The sequence below is a fragment of the Botrytis sinoallii genome (genome assembly GCF_014898435.1).
Source record: "Botrytis sinoallii strain Bc 23 chromosome Unknown BSIN_017, whole genome shotgun sequence".
In the NCBI taxonomy this organism is placed as follows: Eukaryota; Fungi; Ascomycota; class Leotiomycetes; order Helotiales; family Sclerotiniaceae; genus Botrytis; species Botrytis sinoallii.
In genome coordinates this window covers 1,159,152-1,175,032 of record NW_024066044.1, presented here as the reverse complement: position 1 = coordinate 1,175,032, position 15,881 = coordinate 1,159,152, and the positions used below count along the sequence as shown (strand labels likewise).

Here is a 15,881-nt window from a genome sequence, read left to right as displayed (position 1 = left end):
ATAAAATATTTCAACCAAATGCTTGTCGTGTTGCAAGTGACTTCACTTGGCCCAAAGCAACAATACACCCCACAATTTAAAGTTCGGACTTGGATATGCTGTGAGGCATCATATTAGACGTTAGACTCCAGGACATCTATCTACTTGAACTAATTGCAAATGATGAAGTTGAAAATCGAGAGAAACCAAAACTTTGAAGATTCACAGGGAAGTAACTGGTACTGGATTATTATCACTAGAAATGTATATATTGTTGAGTTCTTCGATCTGCTAGATCTTCTGAAAGTGGAATCAGTCATTTAATGAATCTAATGATATACAATATAATGGCCTATATATATACGACTAAATAATTTAAATTTGCAGCATGCTTTGACCTCGCTTCATAGCTAAAGAAAAACCACTTAAATGTGATAATCGGTGTTCACGGGTTTCAATTATAAAGAACTGATCACTAAGATTATTGGGAGTAGTTTTGGAGTAATTTCATCACAAAATATCCTCACATGGATTACGCGAAATTCGAACAACTGTTACATAGTCGAAACCCATTGGACTTCTAAGTTAGGACTGAAATATCGCGAGGGAGACAGGGTTTATTAGAGCTGTTAGCCACAAAGTAAGTATTGTTTGTAGGTATGCATGTGATGAGGAACTCTGAGTGGAAGAGGTACTTTGGATTTAATGCCTTATTAAATTGCGTCAGCTTCCGGTGATAAAGTTAATATCGACACGCAGATTTCTGAAGGGGTTCCCCATATGAATCACTATGAATCTGGAAAATTGACACGAACTTGCCAGCGATTTTATTCTCATTCCAAATCACAACCTTTTGATCTACTGTTATCTAGCTCTACGTTGAAGTCGCCGCATAGCTAGAACTTAAAGTGACTGTAACATTTTGAATTTAGGAGCTCGTTGGTGCAGAACTCTCCATGGTGGTCTGAGCTGCACTTTGAGCTGCAGACCAAGAAGCTAACCAAGAAACAGAGGCTGCAGCAGAGGCTCCAGCGTATGCCGCTGCATCCATAGTGTCAGATTCTATTGGTGTCGTATCCCAGGCCCATAGAGGAGATATACAGTATGTAATGTTGGCCATAATACCATAGCTGCAGTTTTGACTTGGTAATGAAGGGTTGATTTGCATCAGTAGTCCCGCGGTGAGACCGAAGAAGATACTGAGAATCGGGCAATCGTCACCAGGGGCTACTGTGTACCACACGCCGCAATTGAGGGTAGTTCTATTGGCGATAGTAGAACTCACAGGGGATCTTGACGGGAAGTAGAGTACGGATCGTTTGTTAAATGGATTGGTGTTGTGCCCACTGGTTACTGTTGGATTATAAGTTCCACCTGGTGGTGAAAGACAGAGAATGGTACCGTATACTGTGGAGCTCTGCTGGAGTCCAGTACAATCAAAAGTTATCCAGGGATTGAAGCCAGGGAGACCAAATGGTCCAAGATTATAGGTAGATTCTAGAGATCCGCATACATCGTTGTGCTGGAGGTTGTATGTGCGTTGACATTGTATGGGAAGACATAAATTCGTTGCAGGGATGATATTGGCGCGATTTGTGATGGCTGCATTTCCAATGAAAAGAGACGCAGAGGATACATTATGAGCTAGTGAGATTGTGTCGCATGTGTCTCCAGCGCTTGTTGTATAGTAATTTCCCAATACGCAAGGAGAAGCCTGAGATGGTGTTTCATCGATCAGTGGAGGCAAGATATCTGTTGAAGATCCTAAGCTGCAAGCTTCGCAACATAAGCTAGGATTGATGAATATGTTCCGGCGTAAGCTGAATATTGAGATGACTGCATCATTTTGAGGCGCTGTGTGTAGTATGTTGAACACATTTCATCCCGAGGCATTTCAGAAACATCGGAAACCAGCGTGAAGTCTAGAATCAAGTCTGTGGCAATTTGTTAACGTCGATAAAAAGTGGTAAATGGGGATCAGAGTGAGTCTTACCATTGCAATAATGTCCACTCGCGGGATCTTTCAAGCAAGTCTCGTTGTAACCTTGCCAAATAAATCCACCTAGCATCGCTGGAGGGGCACCTGTAATATTGTAGCCCGCACATGAAGAATTAGCTGTCTTGAAGTAGAAAGCAAGAGGGGAACCACATCCAGGATCACAACAGAATCAGTGAGCGTATCATTCTCTAAAGAGCCGGCCCATTGCGGTGTTGTGTAAGTAGCTAGGAGACTGTTACAGTGGATGCTAGCTGTCAAAGCTGTAACGCAAATATTAGGAAGTTCCAAAGCAGAAACAAAGCCTTCTTTGTAGAGTTGAAACCCGGTGAAGGTTCGAATCCCGATGGTTTGATCTGCCCCTCAAGCCAAGCTAGTAGTGAAGCTACGGTGCCACCTTGATTGGGCAAGGAGAACGTGGCCACTCCATTGACTGGACTGACCATTTCAGTTGAGCCTTTTGTGACTAGATTGTAAACCCAGATCTCTGTACTCTGCTCTACACTAAAGATTCGGTCTTGGCAACTTTCGGTAGCAAGACAGGTTTGTTCATATTGCTGAAACCAACTGTACAAGCCCGCACCCAAGACATAAATACTGACAGAGTCAATTATTCTAATAGCCCATGACACTGCACAGCTCAGAGAACCTGGCTTGCAGTCACCAAACGTTGGGTCATTGGCGAAGAGACCCAGACTTGAAGTAAAAGGATTTGGTGCAGCGGAGGCGACTTGAAAATATGGTGATTCTGTTTGAATTACACCCATCAATATGTCCTTTGCCCCGGAAACCTGATATTGATATAAAACGTTATGTTCAACTGCGGTGCCGTATAGCCAGGTTGGTCCTTGACTTTCGATTAAAAGTCCACGACCTGAATAGACATCGATCAGATCCTGGGTAACGACATCCATATCGTGATCTGCAACCCACATCCACGAGTTCTCGATATACCCAGATGACTTTGGTGTCATATGGAACAGAAGTGATGCCGCCACGCATTGAGAATTGATCTCTCCTGATAGCTTTGGACAATCTGCTAGTTGGAGATCACTGCCAATTGCACCGCCAACGCGAATGTGAGTATCTGGAGAAGTTAGTATAAAAATGATAACATAGTAGACACACGTAACCCACATGCCCACAGATCCCTGGATAATCTCATGAACATTCCATTCAACCAATATCGCACCGGCAGTTGGACCGGAAACGGTGAACATCATGTCTTGAATTTCTATGACACCTATATCTCCGGAATTTCCCACTTGTACAGCAACTCTTGGATTATTGATGTCTTGAAACTTGTCTCCTGTGGCCATAATTTGACCCCAAGCCTGCCCAACAATTCTCGACCCGACTGGTATATGCACTGTGTCGAAGATCTTGTACACTCCGAAAGGTATGAAAACTATCGAGGACATGTTGGCCGCGAAGGCAAAAATAGAGTTTAAGGCAGCCTAGGAAGAAGAATTTCAGTCATATTCATGGGAATATTGGGGCATATAAACCTCGTATCAACCACAACTATGTGGCCAGAGGAGCGTAAAAGTCGCCCGCCCGAAAGAATTGAAAAATCGAACACGTACTGTATCGTCTGTTTGTCCATCTCCTACTGCCCCATAAGTTGTCACATCTATAATTTGACTGAAACCTATATTAGTATAGACTGGTCTGCGCCTTGTGAAGAACTTTGGCGATGGGGTGGTTTGATTTCCACTTTGGTCAACCAATGATGCCGACCGAGACATCTGTGATATCTTCTGAGCACTAGCAAAATTCTCAAACACTAGAAGCATTGGTCATCATACCAAATCTCCACGAATCAATGGTAGTGACGTCGGAGCTGCCAGCTAGTAATGTGTGGGCATTTTGATTGTTTGTGACGACCTTTGAGACATTGTTAAGATAGGCATTCTCGATCAATAATGAGGTTGAATTCGTGGAAAAGAGAGAGGTCTCGATTCCAATTGGTGTGTTCTCGATGACAAGATCTAGTAAGGTCAAAGATCCGACATTTTTGGATGTTCCTAGAGAGCCTCCTGCCTATTTGATTACTCAATAAAATATTCAGAATGGTAACGGATAACTAAACATACCTCTCCAAGGACATTAATTCCAGTTCCACAGTTTTTGATATCTTTTTTATCCTGAGATTAGCATAAATTCTCAGTCAAGAGATCAGGAGCTGTCATAGTTGATAATGATGACTATTTTAGTTTGGTACTCTGTGGGGGTAACAAATAAGCGAGCCAAATCTGGGGATCAAAACTTACTTATCCTTGCATGGTCCAGGCCCAGTCCCATGAGATCTGTAAAGCAGTCTTGCAGCCATCAAAAGCCAAATTTCGCGATTGTAAATTGTTGGTTACCAAAATATGCACTGAATTGGTCAGATAATTGTAAAATACTGTGCAGTTGATCACTTACCCGAACATGCCACCGACAAATGTTAAATCAGATAGCCAGCCTCCAGAACCATTTTCCATATATATCTGTGGGATCTTGTTAATCTTATTGGCTAAACAGGAATGAATTATCTTACTCCTTGCTGAGTCGAACCCTCCTCAGATGACATGACAAAATGAATGTTTTCCAGTGATGTTCCCTGGGCAACCTGCCAATGTATAGCGCAGACCTGAGCATTCAGTTGAGTACGAGTTATATCCATTATGAAGTTCTTGATACTCCTGAGGAAGGTTATTGTATTAGATACCTTGGAGCTAGGTCAGTAGAGTTTTCAGAGACGTTAGAAACGCTAACTTACCAGCCTTCCGTAGTTCCAATGTAGACGTCAGACGTAATAACACCAAGTCCAACAAAACTTGATGCAGCAATAATCATTGGCAGGTCGGTAGGCTAAAGATGATTAGCAATTAATGTCACTTATAACAAAACATCACCTTACATCTCCCAGTATCTCGGTGTTGTAGTATTGAATAATTGGAGAGCTGACAAGATAAACGCCAGGTGGAAAGAAAACAGAGGCAGGATAAATTGTGCTAGACCCAACAATCGATACCGCATCTTCCACCATATGATATTGCTTGCATTGATAGCTGCGGTATCGTCTGTCAAACCATCACCTATAAAATTGATTAGTGAAATGAGGCAGCATAAAGCCGAAGACTTTCACATACCTGCAGCACCGTAATCCATACCATTTCTCCACACTTGATAGCCCGTCGGGGCAAATGGACTTTGGCCATTTTGCTCGATGCTTCTCATCCAGAAAGTTGAGCTTTCTCGTTTGATATTTGTGTGTTGTGCAAGGTTTCTGTGCATTGTAGAGTGAGGGAAGTCTGTGTGGCGAATTGTGATCGAAAGTCCGAATGCGATCCTGGCTATGGTGCTTCTGGGTATTCTGAAATCAAAAAATGCCCATTATATGTCTGCTGTAGCAAGTAAGATTTTTAGCTTGGGGTGTATTGTATTGTCAGCTCACTAACATGTTATAGATGGGGATTTTGCGGACTCACGGAAGAGTTTTGCGGCAACAAAACCATTACATGTCCATCATGCAGCTCTTCTGGCTCCACTACTCGGCGTACTGTCGGCTAGTATGTATTAAATCATTTCAGTCCTCAAACTGTAAAAAGCGAACTTGTCTAACGTATATGTAGTTACGAGGGATGGGCAAATCGAAAAGTCTGTCAACCGTTTCCACCAGATATGATACCACTTGGGACTTACACACACATCAACTTTGCATTTGCATCCATTGACCCTATTACGTTCAGCATCGTTCCTGGAGACCCTAGCGACGTTGAACTATATGAGCAGGTCACGATGCACAAGCTGCTGCAGCCTGACCTGCAAGTGTTCATAGTTATTGGAGGATGGACTTTCAACGACGCTGGGTTGACAGCCACCACGTTCAGTGATCTAGAAGCATCTTTGGAAAATCAAAAGAAGTTTTTTACATCTTTGACATCTTTCATGTCAACATACAACTTTGATGGGGTGGAAGAATCGACTGGGAGTATCCCGTAGCGGATGATAGGAATGGAAGACCTGCGGATTTTCACAACTTTCCCTCTTTCATCGCAAATCTAAAAAGCCACCTCACTCCTATGGGTAGGGGCGGTGTTTCGATTACATTACCTGCGTCATATTGGTTATCTGCAATATTTTGACCTTGAAAAGCTACAGAAGAGTGTAGACTTCTTCAACATCATGAGTACGTACCATTTTTGCGCTGATAACTACATGACTACATGACCACAGGCTTGATCTAAAGTGCTGACATTGAGTTAAAGCCTACGATATGCATGGACTATGGGATAAGAAGAGTAAATGGGCTGGAAATTTTCTCAACGGTAAGATTTCAAATATTCTGTGCATTCATCAACTTACGCAGCAAAATAGCACACACAAACCTCACAGAAATTACCACTGCCCTCGACTTGATTTGGAGAAATCATATCAACCCCAGTAAGGTCAATCTCGGGCTTGCTTTTTATGCAAGATCATTTGCAATGCTAGATCCGAGTTGCTCTGCACCAGGATGTCGTTTCTCATCTGGTGGAAATGCAGGCCGATGCACCAATTCGATCGGAACACTTTCAAATGCGGAAATCGCAGACCGGATTAAGAGAATGGGTTGACACCAATACACTACGTTGATGCGGCCGTCAAAATAATTACATGGGATGATCAATGGGTGGCATATGATGATGCAGAAACCTATCAACAAAAACTAGATTTTGCACGAAGCCAATGTCTCGGCGGAATCATGGTTTGGGCATTGAGTCAAGATTCTGCGGATCTCAATTCCTCCAAAGCTATTGTTATAGCCACGAATAGTAGCTCACGTACTTCTTACTCGCTTAAATCAGTGCGAGCACAACTGAAGATGCGGATCAGCCATCAACAACTTTAATAACAAATGTGCCATATCGACAGTGCCGATGGTCAGATTGCGGATCTGGATGCGAATCCCTTGGTGACAATTTCCTTCCCATTAAACGCGCGATTGGCGAGGGAGATGGCAAATCCGGGCACCCAGAAGGCGAAGACATACAAGACTCGAGTTACTGTGGCTCAGCATCCTTACTCCGTAAATTCTGCTGCCCCACAGAACTTTCCATGCCTACATGTGCACATTTTTTTTTTCAACAACGGGAAATGTAATGCTGATAATACCAACAGCTGTACCGATATGGATAAAGGTTATGTTGAGGTTGGCAGCATTAACAGCTTCTGCAACACTCGAAAAAAAGGTGGCTACGAGCAGATTTGCTGCACAACTGATACACCGTCTATGAAACTGTATAGTCAAAGTATATGGAATGGAAAGCCTGGGCAGTGTGATACCAAATCAAGAGTTCCTTGAGATTTTAACGGTTGTCCTACCGACAATTATAATGTCAGGGTTGCAGATTCAATTAAAGGAAGTGGTGGTACTTACTGTGGACTTGAACCAGTTCCGTTCAGATTGCAAGATGCACCTTTGATATATCAAAGTCGTGTTTATTGTAGTAATACTGGGACTGGAAACGGCAGCTGGGGCGAATGCAACGTTTATAAAAATCATGGCTCAACACCACCAGGGCGATCTCGTGGATGGTGTCAATCTGGTTGCCCTATCGGCCAGATTAGAGTGGCAAGTTAGTCAAAATATGCTTTCCCTTGAATTTTCCCATTGATTTGGATACATGCTGATAGCTTCGTTTTCTAGTGGAAGATCCGTCCTCATGTCAGGATAATGGAGGAGCCATAGTGACGTGTTGTGAGGGGGACTACTCTTATGAAAAATCACAGGTAGTGATCAGTGAGCTACTGAAGAAATATCAAGACGCAGCAAAGGATTTCGTAGGATCCTATCAGGAAGAATGTTCTGCATTCCTTGCTTCAAATGCAAATGGAGATGGCTTGAACCTTGGATCCTCTGTGTTTAACCTTGATTCAAGAAGCACAAAAGGCTTTAGCTCAGTGGAGACAATGGTTTTACTCCTTTACACACTCCTCAATGATCCTATAGATGGGAATACTATGCTTAGGGCCGAACGTGAACTCTGTAAGTTACATCCATTTATTCTGACGATTCAAAGCCATGCAAATTAATGCTCAAATATCTTAGGGGAACTCACCATGCAATTCTTAGGGCTGCAAAATCTTGGTCTCACACCAGTCAGAAATTTTCTCCTCGCCGATAGAGGATTCAGACGAATTTCCAAACTCCTACAAGCGAGCAGGTCCCATGCAACGCAGAAAAGATCAACAACGTGATTGGTGCTGCCTCGAATAATGGTAGCGGATTGTTGACTGAAGAATGTGCTATTTTCACTATTCCATGCTTAGACCCAGATTTCTTCTACACCGATCCAAACTCAAAGTACGATTACGCTGCTTCTCAAGCAAGCGGGAATCCGATAGATTCCTGTGAGCCTAGTAGGAAAAACCCTAATTTCTCAGGAAATGATGAAACACTCCATCAATTAGGGAAACGAGATGGGGCTCCAAGAGAGTATTCCATAAATCTTGGGACTGATGTGCGTGGAAATCCGCGGCTAATTTTCATCTGGTCCTTTCAATATCCAAGTGGTCAGAACGGTCAGACTTTCGTCGAAATCACTCGCAATGTAGACAGATATAGCTTAAACAATCCTGAAGATTGCACTGATGCATCTTATGCCCCAACTGCTGACCTTGAAGACACACCAGCTTGGGTTGGTAAGTCAAAATACACTCCTTGCTTATCGTCATGAAGAAAAAACTGACAGATTTAATTTTAGTTGAGCATATTTTTGAATTGCAAACACCATCTAGATTGCTAGAATTTATGGTCCATGGGATCCTAACTCAAGTTGTCACCGGAGGCGTCACCGTACCTGAATATAGGACCCAGAGAATCCTCATGGATCCCGATATATTGGAAAAATATTTCCAAAAACCATATCAAACTTGGGATAGGGTAACTGAGGGCTTAAAGGGTCGACCTGATGCAAATCTCATGCACTGCTTGGGGGCAAAAGATAATACGAAGAATATCCGTTTGATGAATGCTGCTGGAAATACAATAAAATCAAGAGTAATTTTAAACTCTCATTTCTTTATAATCGCGCTGACAAATATGAATAAATCCTAGTTATGGAGTCTAAAATCCCCCATTGCTGATACAACATGGGAAGGGAAGGGATATGGCATCGCAACCCAAAAAAACGGTAACGCTGCGCTCTCGGCTATTCGTAATGTATTAAGGACTAGTTTGAATGTACAAATCCGCACTGAATCCGCTGAATATTCCGCTCTTTTTGAAAGCGGATTTTGAATTCATATTTAGATATCAAATCACGGATTCCGTCAATAATTCGCATTTCAACGAATTTAATATATTTCGAGGTGGGGAGGAGATAGATCACTCTAAAATAACATTAAATAATTCGTGTTTTTCACTAAATTTGTATAAGAAAACAAGAACGCGAATTAAAAATGAGGATAAAAAAAGCAGTCCTCGTTTTCAATCTAACAATAATCCGTGTTTTTATAGACTCTTATAGGCCTTTCATCCTATATCCATATAGTATTATATAAGAGTAATACTTCAAATACTAAATTTATAGGATATCTGTATTTTTCTTTAAATCATCTCTTAATTTCGATTTAATTACTTACATTTCTATTCCCCACATACTAGAATATATATAGCTTAATTTAAACAGTAGATTCTTCATATTCTTTTATTATAACTTTAGATTCTATTAATAATTTAGATTATAAACTACCTTTTTTTTATTTATAATGAGCACAATAAGATTGATAATTCTAAACAATTTATTTCTATCTTGATTTATAATTTAGCTACTATTATTAGCTCTTTTTATTATACTCCAATTCGAAAAAAGAATTAATACTCTTGATAAATTTAAACACAATCTTTTTTTAATTCTAAATACCCTTAATGTTATTAAGAATAATTGTATATGCTTTTTATACACTTTTCAACGTTGTGATTTGAGGTGGTTAGGACAAAAAAACAAACGACAAGACGCCGCACGAGACGGCAAGGACTCAAAAGCTATATATATTCTCTCTATATTATAAACCAGCATAGAAGTATATATAAGTATAACTGAAGCCTTTTCTCATTCTAAAGAATAATTTATAGATACAAAAAAAAGCTTAGAGCAAGCGCCTATTGGCTGTATTGGACTACCCGGTCACACGAGGTTCTGAGTAAGTTTAATGAAGGACTAGTAATAATAGTAGACCCTAGAAGAATAAAAACTACTGGATCCAATTATATAATTCGCTTTTTTTTGAGTAATAGAAACTAACCAATCTTATATATATTTTGCGCCTTGCCTCGCCCCTCTGCTGGCATCTTTATTCCAATAACAATACCTTTTGAATCAATCTGCTTATTTTAATTGAAAAGAATATACTACACAGAATATTCTTACAATAATTACTTTTCAATTTATAATTCTACTATATATTAAGCCAATTAGAAAGTTCTATAAATAATCAAAAAGTACTTTCAGATACTTTGATTTCAAAAGGTTTTACAAATTCCAAAAGGTTATTATTATCTAGATAATACAGAATTATATAAATACTAAGCAGGTTCTTACTCTATTCAAAAGGGTAAAATAGCATTTACAAAAACAATTGGAAATCCAATAAGATACCCAAAATACCAAAAGAGCTTTTTATCTTCAATAATCTTCTTTACTCTTCTTTACGAAATAAGGTTAAGAGAATTTTTGAAATATTCAAATACACTTTTCTATTTTTTAATATAATAATAAAAATATTTATAGATAATTTAAATACATATAGTTTATACTTTATACACTTTATATAATTTTATTTAATAAAATAGCTTTAAAGAAAATCCATTCAAAGTTCAATTTGATTATATCATTGATTGTATTTCAAGCATTATAGATAATATAATAATAAATTTAAGTAATAACAAATTAAACTCTATTTTATTATAATCTATAAACTACTTTCGACAAAGAATTATAAAAGCTATATAAAGAGATTATTACAAAATAAAAAGAATTCGAAAAATATAAGAAAAAGAAAGCAATACTATATTGAAATAGAATTTTGATAAGTACATATAATTAGAATAAAAAGTAATTATTAGGATTTCTTTATTTATTATTATCTTTTACCATAACTTCTAGTGTTTCTTTGAATTCTTTAAGAAATTGAAAAAGATTTTCTTTCCATTTTATATAATGAAATAGATTCCAAGCTTGTTTATATCTCATCTTATTTTAAAAATCCAAAATCCATATCTTTTTAGATTATAGCTTTTATTAAAAGTCCATTATTCTTTAAATTCAAGAAGCTTGATATCACTCTCTCTCTTTAATTTCAAAATATCAAAACTCCAAGAAGTAAGATTTCTTTAAACAGCACATTATCGATAACTAAATATTTTATAAAAAAATTTATTAGAATACAAATATACTTTATTAATATATTAATAATTTGATATAATAATAAATAAAAAATAGTAAGTGAAAAATAACTAGAAAGAAATAACTAGTAAAAAAAAATCAAATAAACCTACCCAAACAAATCTTTCACCCATAAAAAATCCGAAGATTCTTCATCAATTTTTTCGTTTAGACTCTTTAAATTAGTCATAAACTGCTCTACACTAGCTTTCCAAGCTTTAATCCAAATCAAAATCCCAAAAAGTCTAACTGTCTAAACTTATATATTAGTATTTATAAAACTAATAAATATTATATCTTCATACTTATTTTAATTCTTAATTGATATTCAAATCTTTCAAATCAATCTTTTCAAGTTTTCTAATTTTATTATTCTCTTCTTTATCATCAGATTCCTCTTTTTCCTTTTCCTCTTTCTCGTTAATATCGATTTCCCAACCCTCAAAATCTATTTCGAAATCATTTGATTCAGATTTTGATACAAAATTATCATTATTTTGAATAAGGTTTTTTGTCTTTAATGCTTTTCTAAATAAAATTAATTAAAATCAGATTTTCATTTGGATTTATGTATTGGGATTATTGTATTTCGATATTCAATTGAATTTATATAATTATTTTATTTTATTTATTTTTCAATATCTTTAAAAAATCAGAAGTTTTATAAAGCATTTTTAAAGTATAGGAAATCTGATACTTTTTTCTATCTTTTTCTTTTTCGATTTCTAATTTTTTAAATATCATTCTTGTCTTTCGATTGTATGTATTTCTAGCTTTTCGTTTTTACAAATATTCTTTTTACTTTCCCTATAGCTTTTCTTATTAGATTTAATTACTACTAGTATTTTTTGATTTTTGAAGTTTAGAAAAAATTCAATATTATAAATATAAACGCTTATTATTATTATTATTATTATTATTCCTAAAAATATATTATTTGTACTATTTGTAATATTTTTATATTCAAAATAACTATATTCTATAAGAAATAAATAGTATAATTAATTAAATTATGCGATACATAATACATTAATTCATAAACACATATTTCTAAACATTTAATTTTTCAATACTTATTCCTTTCACTCCCATTCTTGAAGCTTTTTAGATATGCACCCCTTAAATATTTGAAACCTTTTCTACAATAAACTGAAATGATTCAAATCTAGGTCTTGAAAACACTACATTCCAGAAAATCCTATAGCTATAATATAAACTATAAACACACTACATAGAGAAGCTATATTATATATTAATATCAGAAAAAGATTAACAAATAAATAAAAACTAGGTATAGATAAAAAATCACCTTTTTTAAAAATAAGAGTATAAAGAAAGCTTCGAAAGCAAAGATTCAAAGTGTAAGAAAGCAGCCTAAAAAAGGAAAAGCAGAAATTGCTAAAAGAGCTCACTAATGGAAAGCAGGGAGTAAATAAACCTTTTCTTGATTTATAAGCTTTTTTCTTACTAATTAAATATAGCAATTACATTATAAGAAATTAAAAAATATCAAAAATCAACCAAATTTTTCTTGAAAAAAGCTTCTTTTCAACATTTAATTAAAAAGGTTTTGGATCAATTTGTATTTGATAAAAAATATTGAAAGTGGAATGCTACTGTTTTTGTAGTAATTCAAAAAACAACTGAATTCTTTATGAGTACTTATTTGAGAGTACATTTTCTATCCTTTCTATTTATCAATTAAGTAGATTATTGATTTAATTTATAATACTACAACATTATACATTTTATACAAAAAAAACAAACTATTAAAGATACAGATAGCCTTTTTCTTTAAAAAATAATAAAGCTAACAACTCTTATTATTAATGGATATTATACCTTAAAAGACTAAACTTTATAGTTTTTTTATTAATCGTTTTTTATTAGCCATTTCTCATTAGCCATTTCTCACTCATCATTTCTTACTAGCCAATCATTATATACTTATATTCTTTATTCACATACCTAAGGCTAATAAATAAATATCATTCATATTCATATATTATTAATATCAAATAAGACAAAGATATTGAAAAATATAATATTAATATCTAATTAAATAAATATAAAGATTATATTAATAAAACATACAATAAAAAAAACAGAATAAATAAAACTATCAAATTAAAAACTATTAGAACTTAAAAATTACCCTTTATTTAAAGCTTATTATAAAGGAATAAATAATAAAGGCATTTCATTATTTTTCTTTTCATACTGCTTTTTAAGCTTTTTACAAATTTTATCCATAAACTCTACTTGAAATAAACCTATATACATAAATATTAATAGCTTATCATAAGATTGGCAAATACTAGACACCAGATATTATAGAAAATCAACAAGCTTGAAAACAATATTAGCCCCTAGAAAACTCATATTTACTAAAATAGTTTTATGTAATTATATAATATATTTGATACCAAAAAGGCAATAGATTATCAACTTAAATATATAAGGCACTAGAATGGTTTCTCGATTTATTAAAATCTCTTAAAGATTTATTAATATAAAATAAACTATCTGCAATTCAAAAAAAAAACAGTTTTTCGAGGCCTTTTCAATAATATATAATTTGTAATAGATTATTTATATTGTTTTATTTTAATTATAAATCAGTTAATAATAAAATATATTTCAAAAATATGAATTCCTTATCTTATATATCCTAAAACTATATTTATTTCACCTTTTAGCGCTCTTATCTAAAAAAGGTATAAAGCATATTGAATCAGCAAGATTATCCTCCTCATCCAAAAAAATAATTATTTATTACATTAAAGCTATAGAATAATATACAAATTTACTACTAGCTATACAAATTTCGAATAGAAATTAAAGAATCGATTAGTTCTCTATATAATGACTTCGATACCAACAATATTTTTGATTATTAGCTTCGCTTACTTATAAAAAACATTTTCCATAAATAATCAGATACATAAAACTACATAATATCATTTTTTTCATTAAATCTAATACCCCAACCAAATAGATTAAGAAAATACCAACACTTTACATAACATCCCTTAATCTAAATCAAATCAATTAGATCAAAAAAAAAAAAAAAAAAAGAGGATATTCATACCAAATTGATTTCTTTTTAATTTGATTATTAGTTAGATTCTTATTATTATTAATACATATCTTATGCTCTAAAACAATAGCTTATACAAATTGATTATAATAAAATATTCTCTATTTAATGAATTAATCTAATCATTAACTAATCTTCTATAAATAATTTTGTATTAAATTTAAAAAAAGCTTTTTATAAAGTTTCCATTTAAATTGATTTATAGATTTCTTCGAAATATCTTTGGTTTCAGTTTCTGGATCTACTGATTTATCCTCCCTTTCAATAATATCGATAAAGAGATTCTTTTTACTTTCTGAATCACTACAAGTATTATATTTTGGGTTTTGATTAATATTATAGCTATTATCGATATTTCTTTTGTTGTTATTGTTCTTATTGTTATCTATATCGATATTTATTGAAAATCTCTTATCGATTTCGGAATCCTATTATATATTATAAATTAATATAATTAAAATAAGCTTTATTTGAATCAAATATTTGTATATAGCTTTTCTTTTTTATAGAGAATATCTTTTTCTGATTGAAGATAATGTCGTCATTATAAAAGAAACTGGATAGTAAATCTTTAATAGAAGAAGAGGAGGAGATATTATAATCTCAAAATTGGCTTTGAAATTTGATTGCTTTTACTATAGATTTAAACTTTTGTTTGGAATAACGAATTGAGAAAGAAGAACTTCGAGTTTGAGATCTTCTATCTCTTTTTTATACAGATATAAATCTTTAATTATTATTATTGTTAATAATTTTCGACTTCCTAAACACTTTCGAGATGTTTTGAATAATAATTACATCATTAGCCATTAAGATAATTTTATATATAGAAAATAGCTTCAAAAATACTTTAAAAAAAGGTTTTTTCTTTAAAAAGAAAAAAAAAAGAAAGATAAAATTAAAATATATTTCTTTTCCAATTCTAAGTACTTTTTCAAGATTATTACTTTATTAAAGCTTTTTATATAGTTTTCAATTTTAAATATAGGGTTTTAATATCGAATTGAAGTTTAAATTAAATATTCTAAAAAAATCATAAATTATTTAGCGGATTTGACATCCAAACTATAAAACTACAGATTAATAATCCGCTCTTTTTGAAGTGAATTGATACCACCACAGAATCCGTAATGGCACAAAGTATAGATTATTTTAGTGGATTCAGCACGGATTTTACATCCAAACTAGCCCTAAATCTGTTCCTCGATGCGGAAACACTAAACTAATATTCTTTCAGGTACTTGTAGTCATGAGCTACTTAAGACAGCCGGCAATTGATAAGAGTATCCGTTCTATAGTTATTGATATGCATGACGCATTTCTTCAATTTCAGGACGCATTGAACACTAGTCTAGCCCCTCAATATTTGGATATTGTAACCCTCTGGGAT

General features: G+C 34.3%; 3 protein-coding genes across 3 annotated transcripts; 2 read left to right on the top strand and 1 right to left on the bottom strand.

Moving 5' to 3' along the window:
- Positions 1 to 907: 907 nt before the first annotated feature.
- Positions 908 to 5,257, bottom strand: EAF02_008993 (uncharacterized protein; the record flags this gene model as incomplete). The annotated part of the gene is made up of 14 exons (XM_038905041.1): positions 908 to 1,833; positions 1,973 to 2,062; positions 2,301 to 3,432; positions 3,562 to 3,608; positions 3,784 to 4,018; positions 4,072 to 4,112; positions 4,249 to 4,284; positions 4,345 to 4,355; positions 4,403 to 4,467; positions 4,518 to 4,662; positions 4,740 to 4,831; positions 4,881 to 4,923; positions 5,007 to 5,058; positions 5,113 to 5,257. 14 exons carry the CDS (start codon positions 5,255 to 5,257, stop codon positions 908 to 910), a joined length of 3,060 nt encoding a protein of 1,019 aa, XP_038755451.1.
- A 103-nt stretch (positions 5,258 to 5,360) lies between these two features.
- Positions 5,361 to 6,579, top strand: EAF02_008992 (uncharacterized protein; the record flags this gene model as incomplete). Its single annotated transcript, XM_038905040.1, has 5 exons — positions 5,361 to 5,376; positions 5,431 to 5,536; positions 5,596 to 5,954; positions 6,232 to 6,291; positions 6,341 to 6,579. 5 exons carry the CDS (start codon positions 5,361 to 5,363, stop codon positions 6,577 to 6,579), a joined length of 780 nt encoding a protein of 259 aa, XP_038755450.1.
- A 281-nt stretch (positions 6,580 to 6,860) lies between these two features.
- On the top strand, positions 6,861 to 9,062 carry EAF02_008991 (uncharacterized protein; the record flags this gene model as incomplete). The annotated part of the gene is made up of 6 exons (XM_038905039.1): positions 6,861 to 7,254; positions 7,309 to 7,581; positions 7,653 to 7,991; positions 8,055 to 8,104; positions 8,170 to 8,647; positions 8,710 to 9,062. 6 exons carry the CDS (start codon positions 6,861 to 6,863, stop codon positions 9,060 to 9,062), a joined length of 1,887 nt encoding a protein of 628 aa, XP_038755449.1.
- Between the last annotated feature and the right edge of the window lie 6,819 nt (positions 9,063 to 15,881).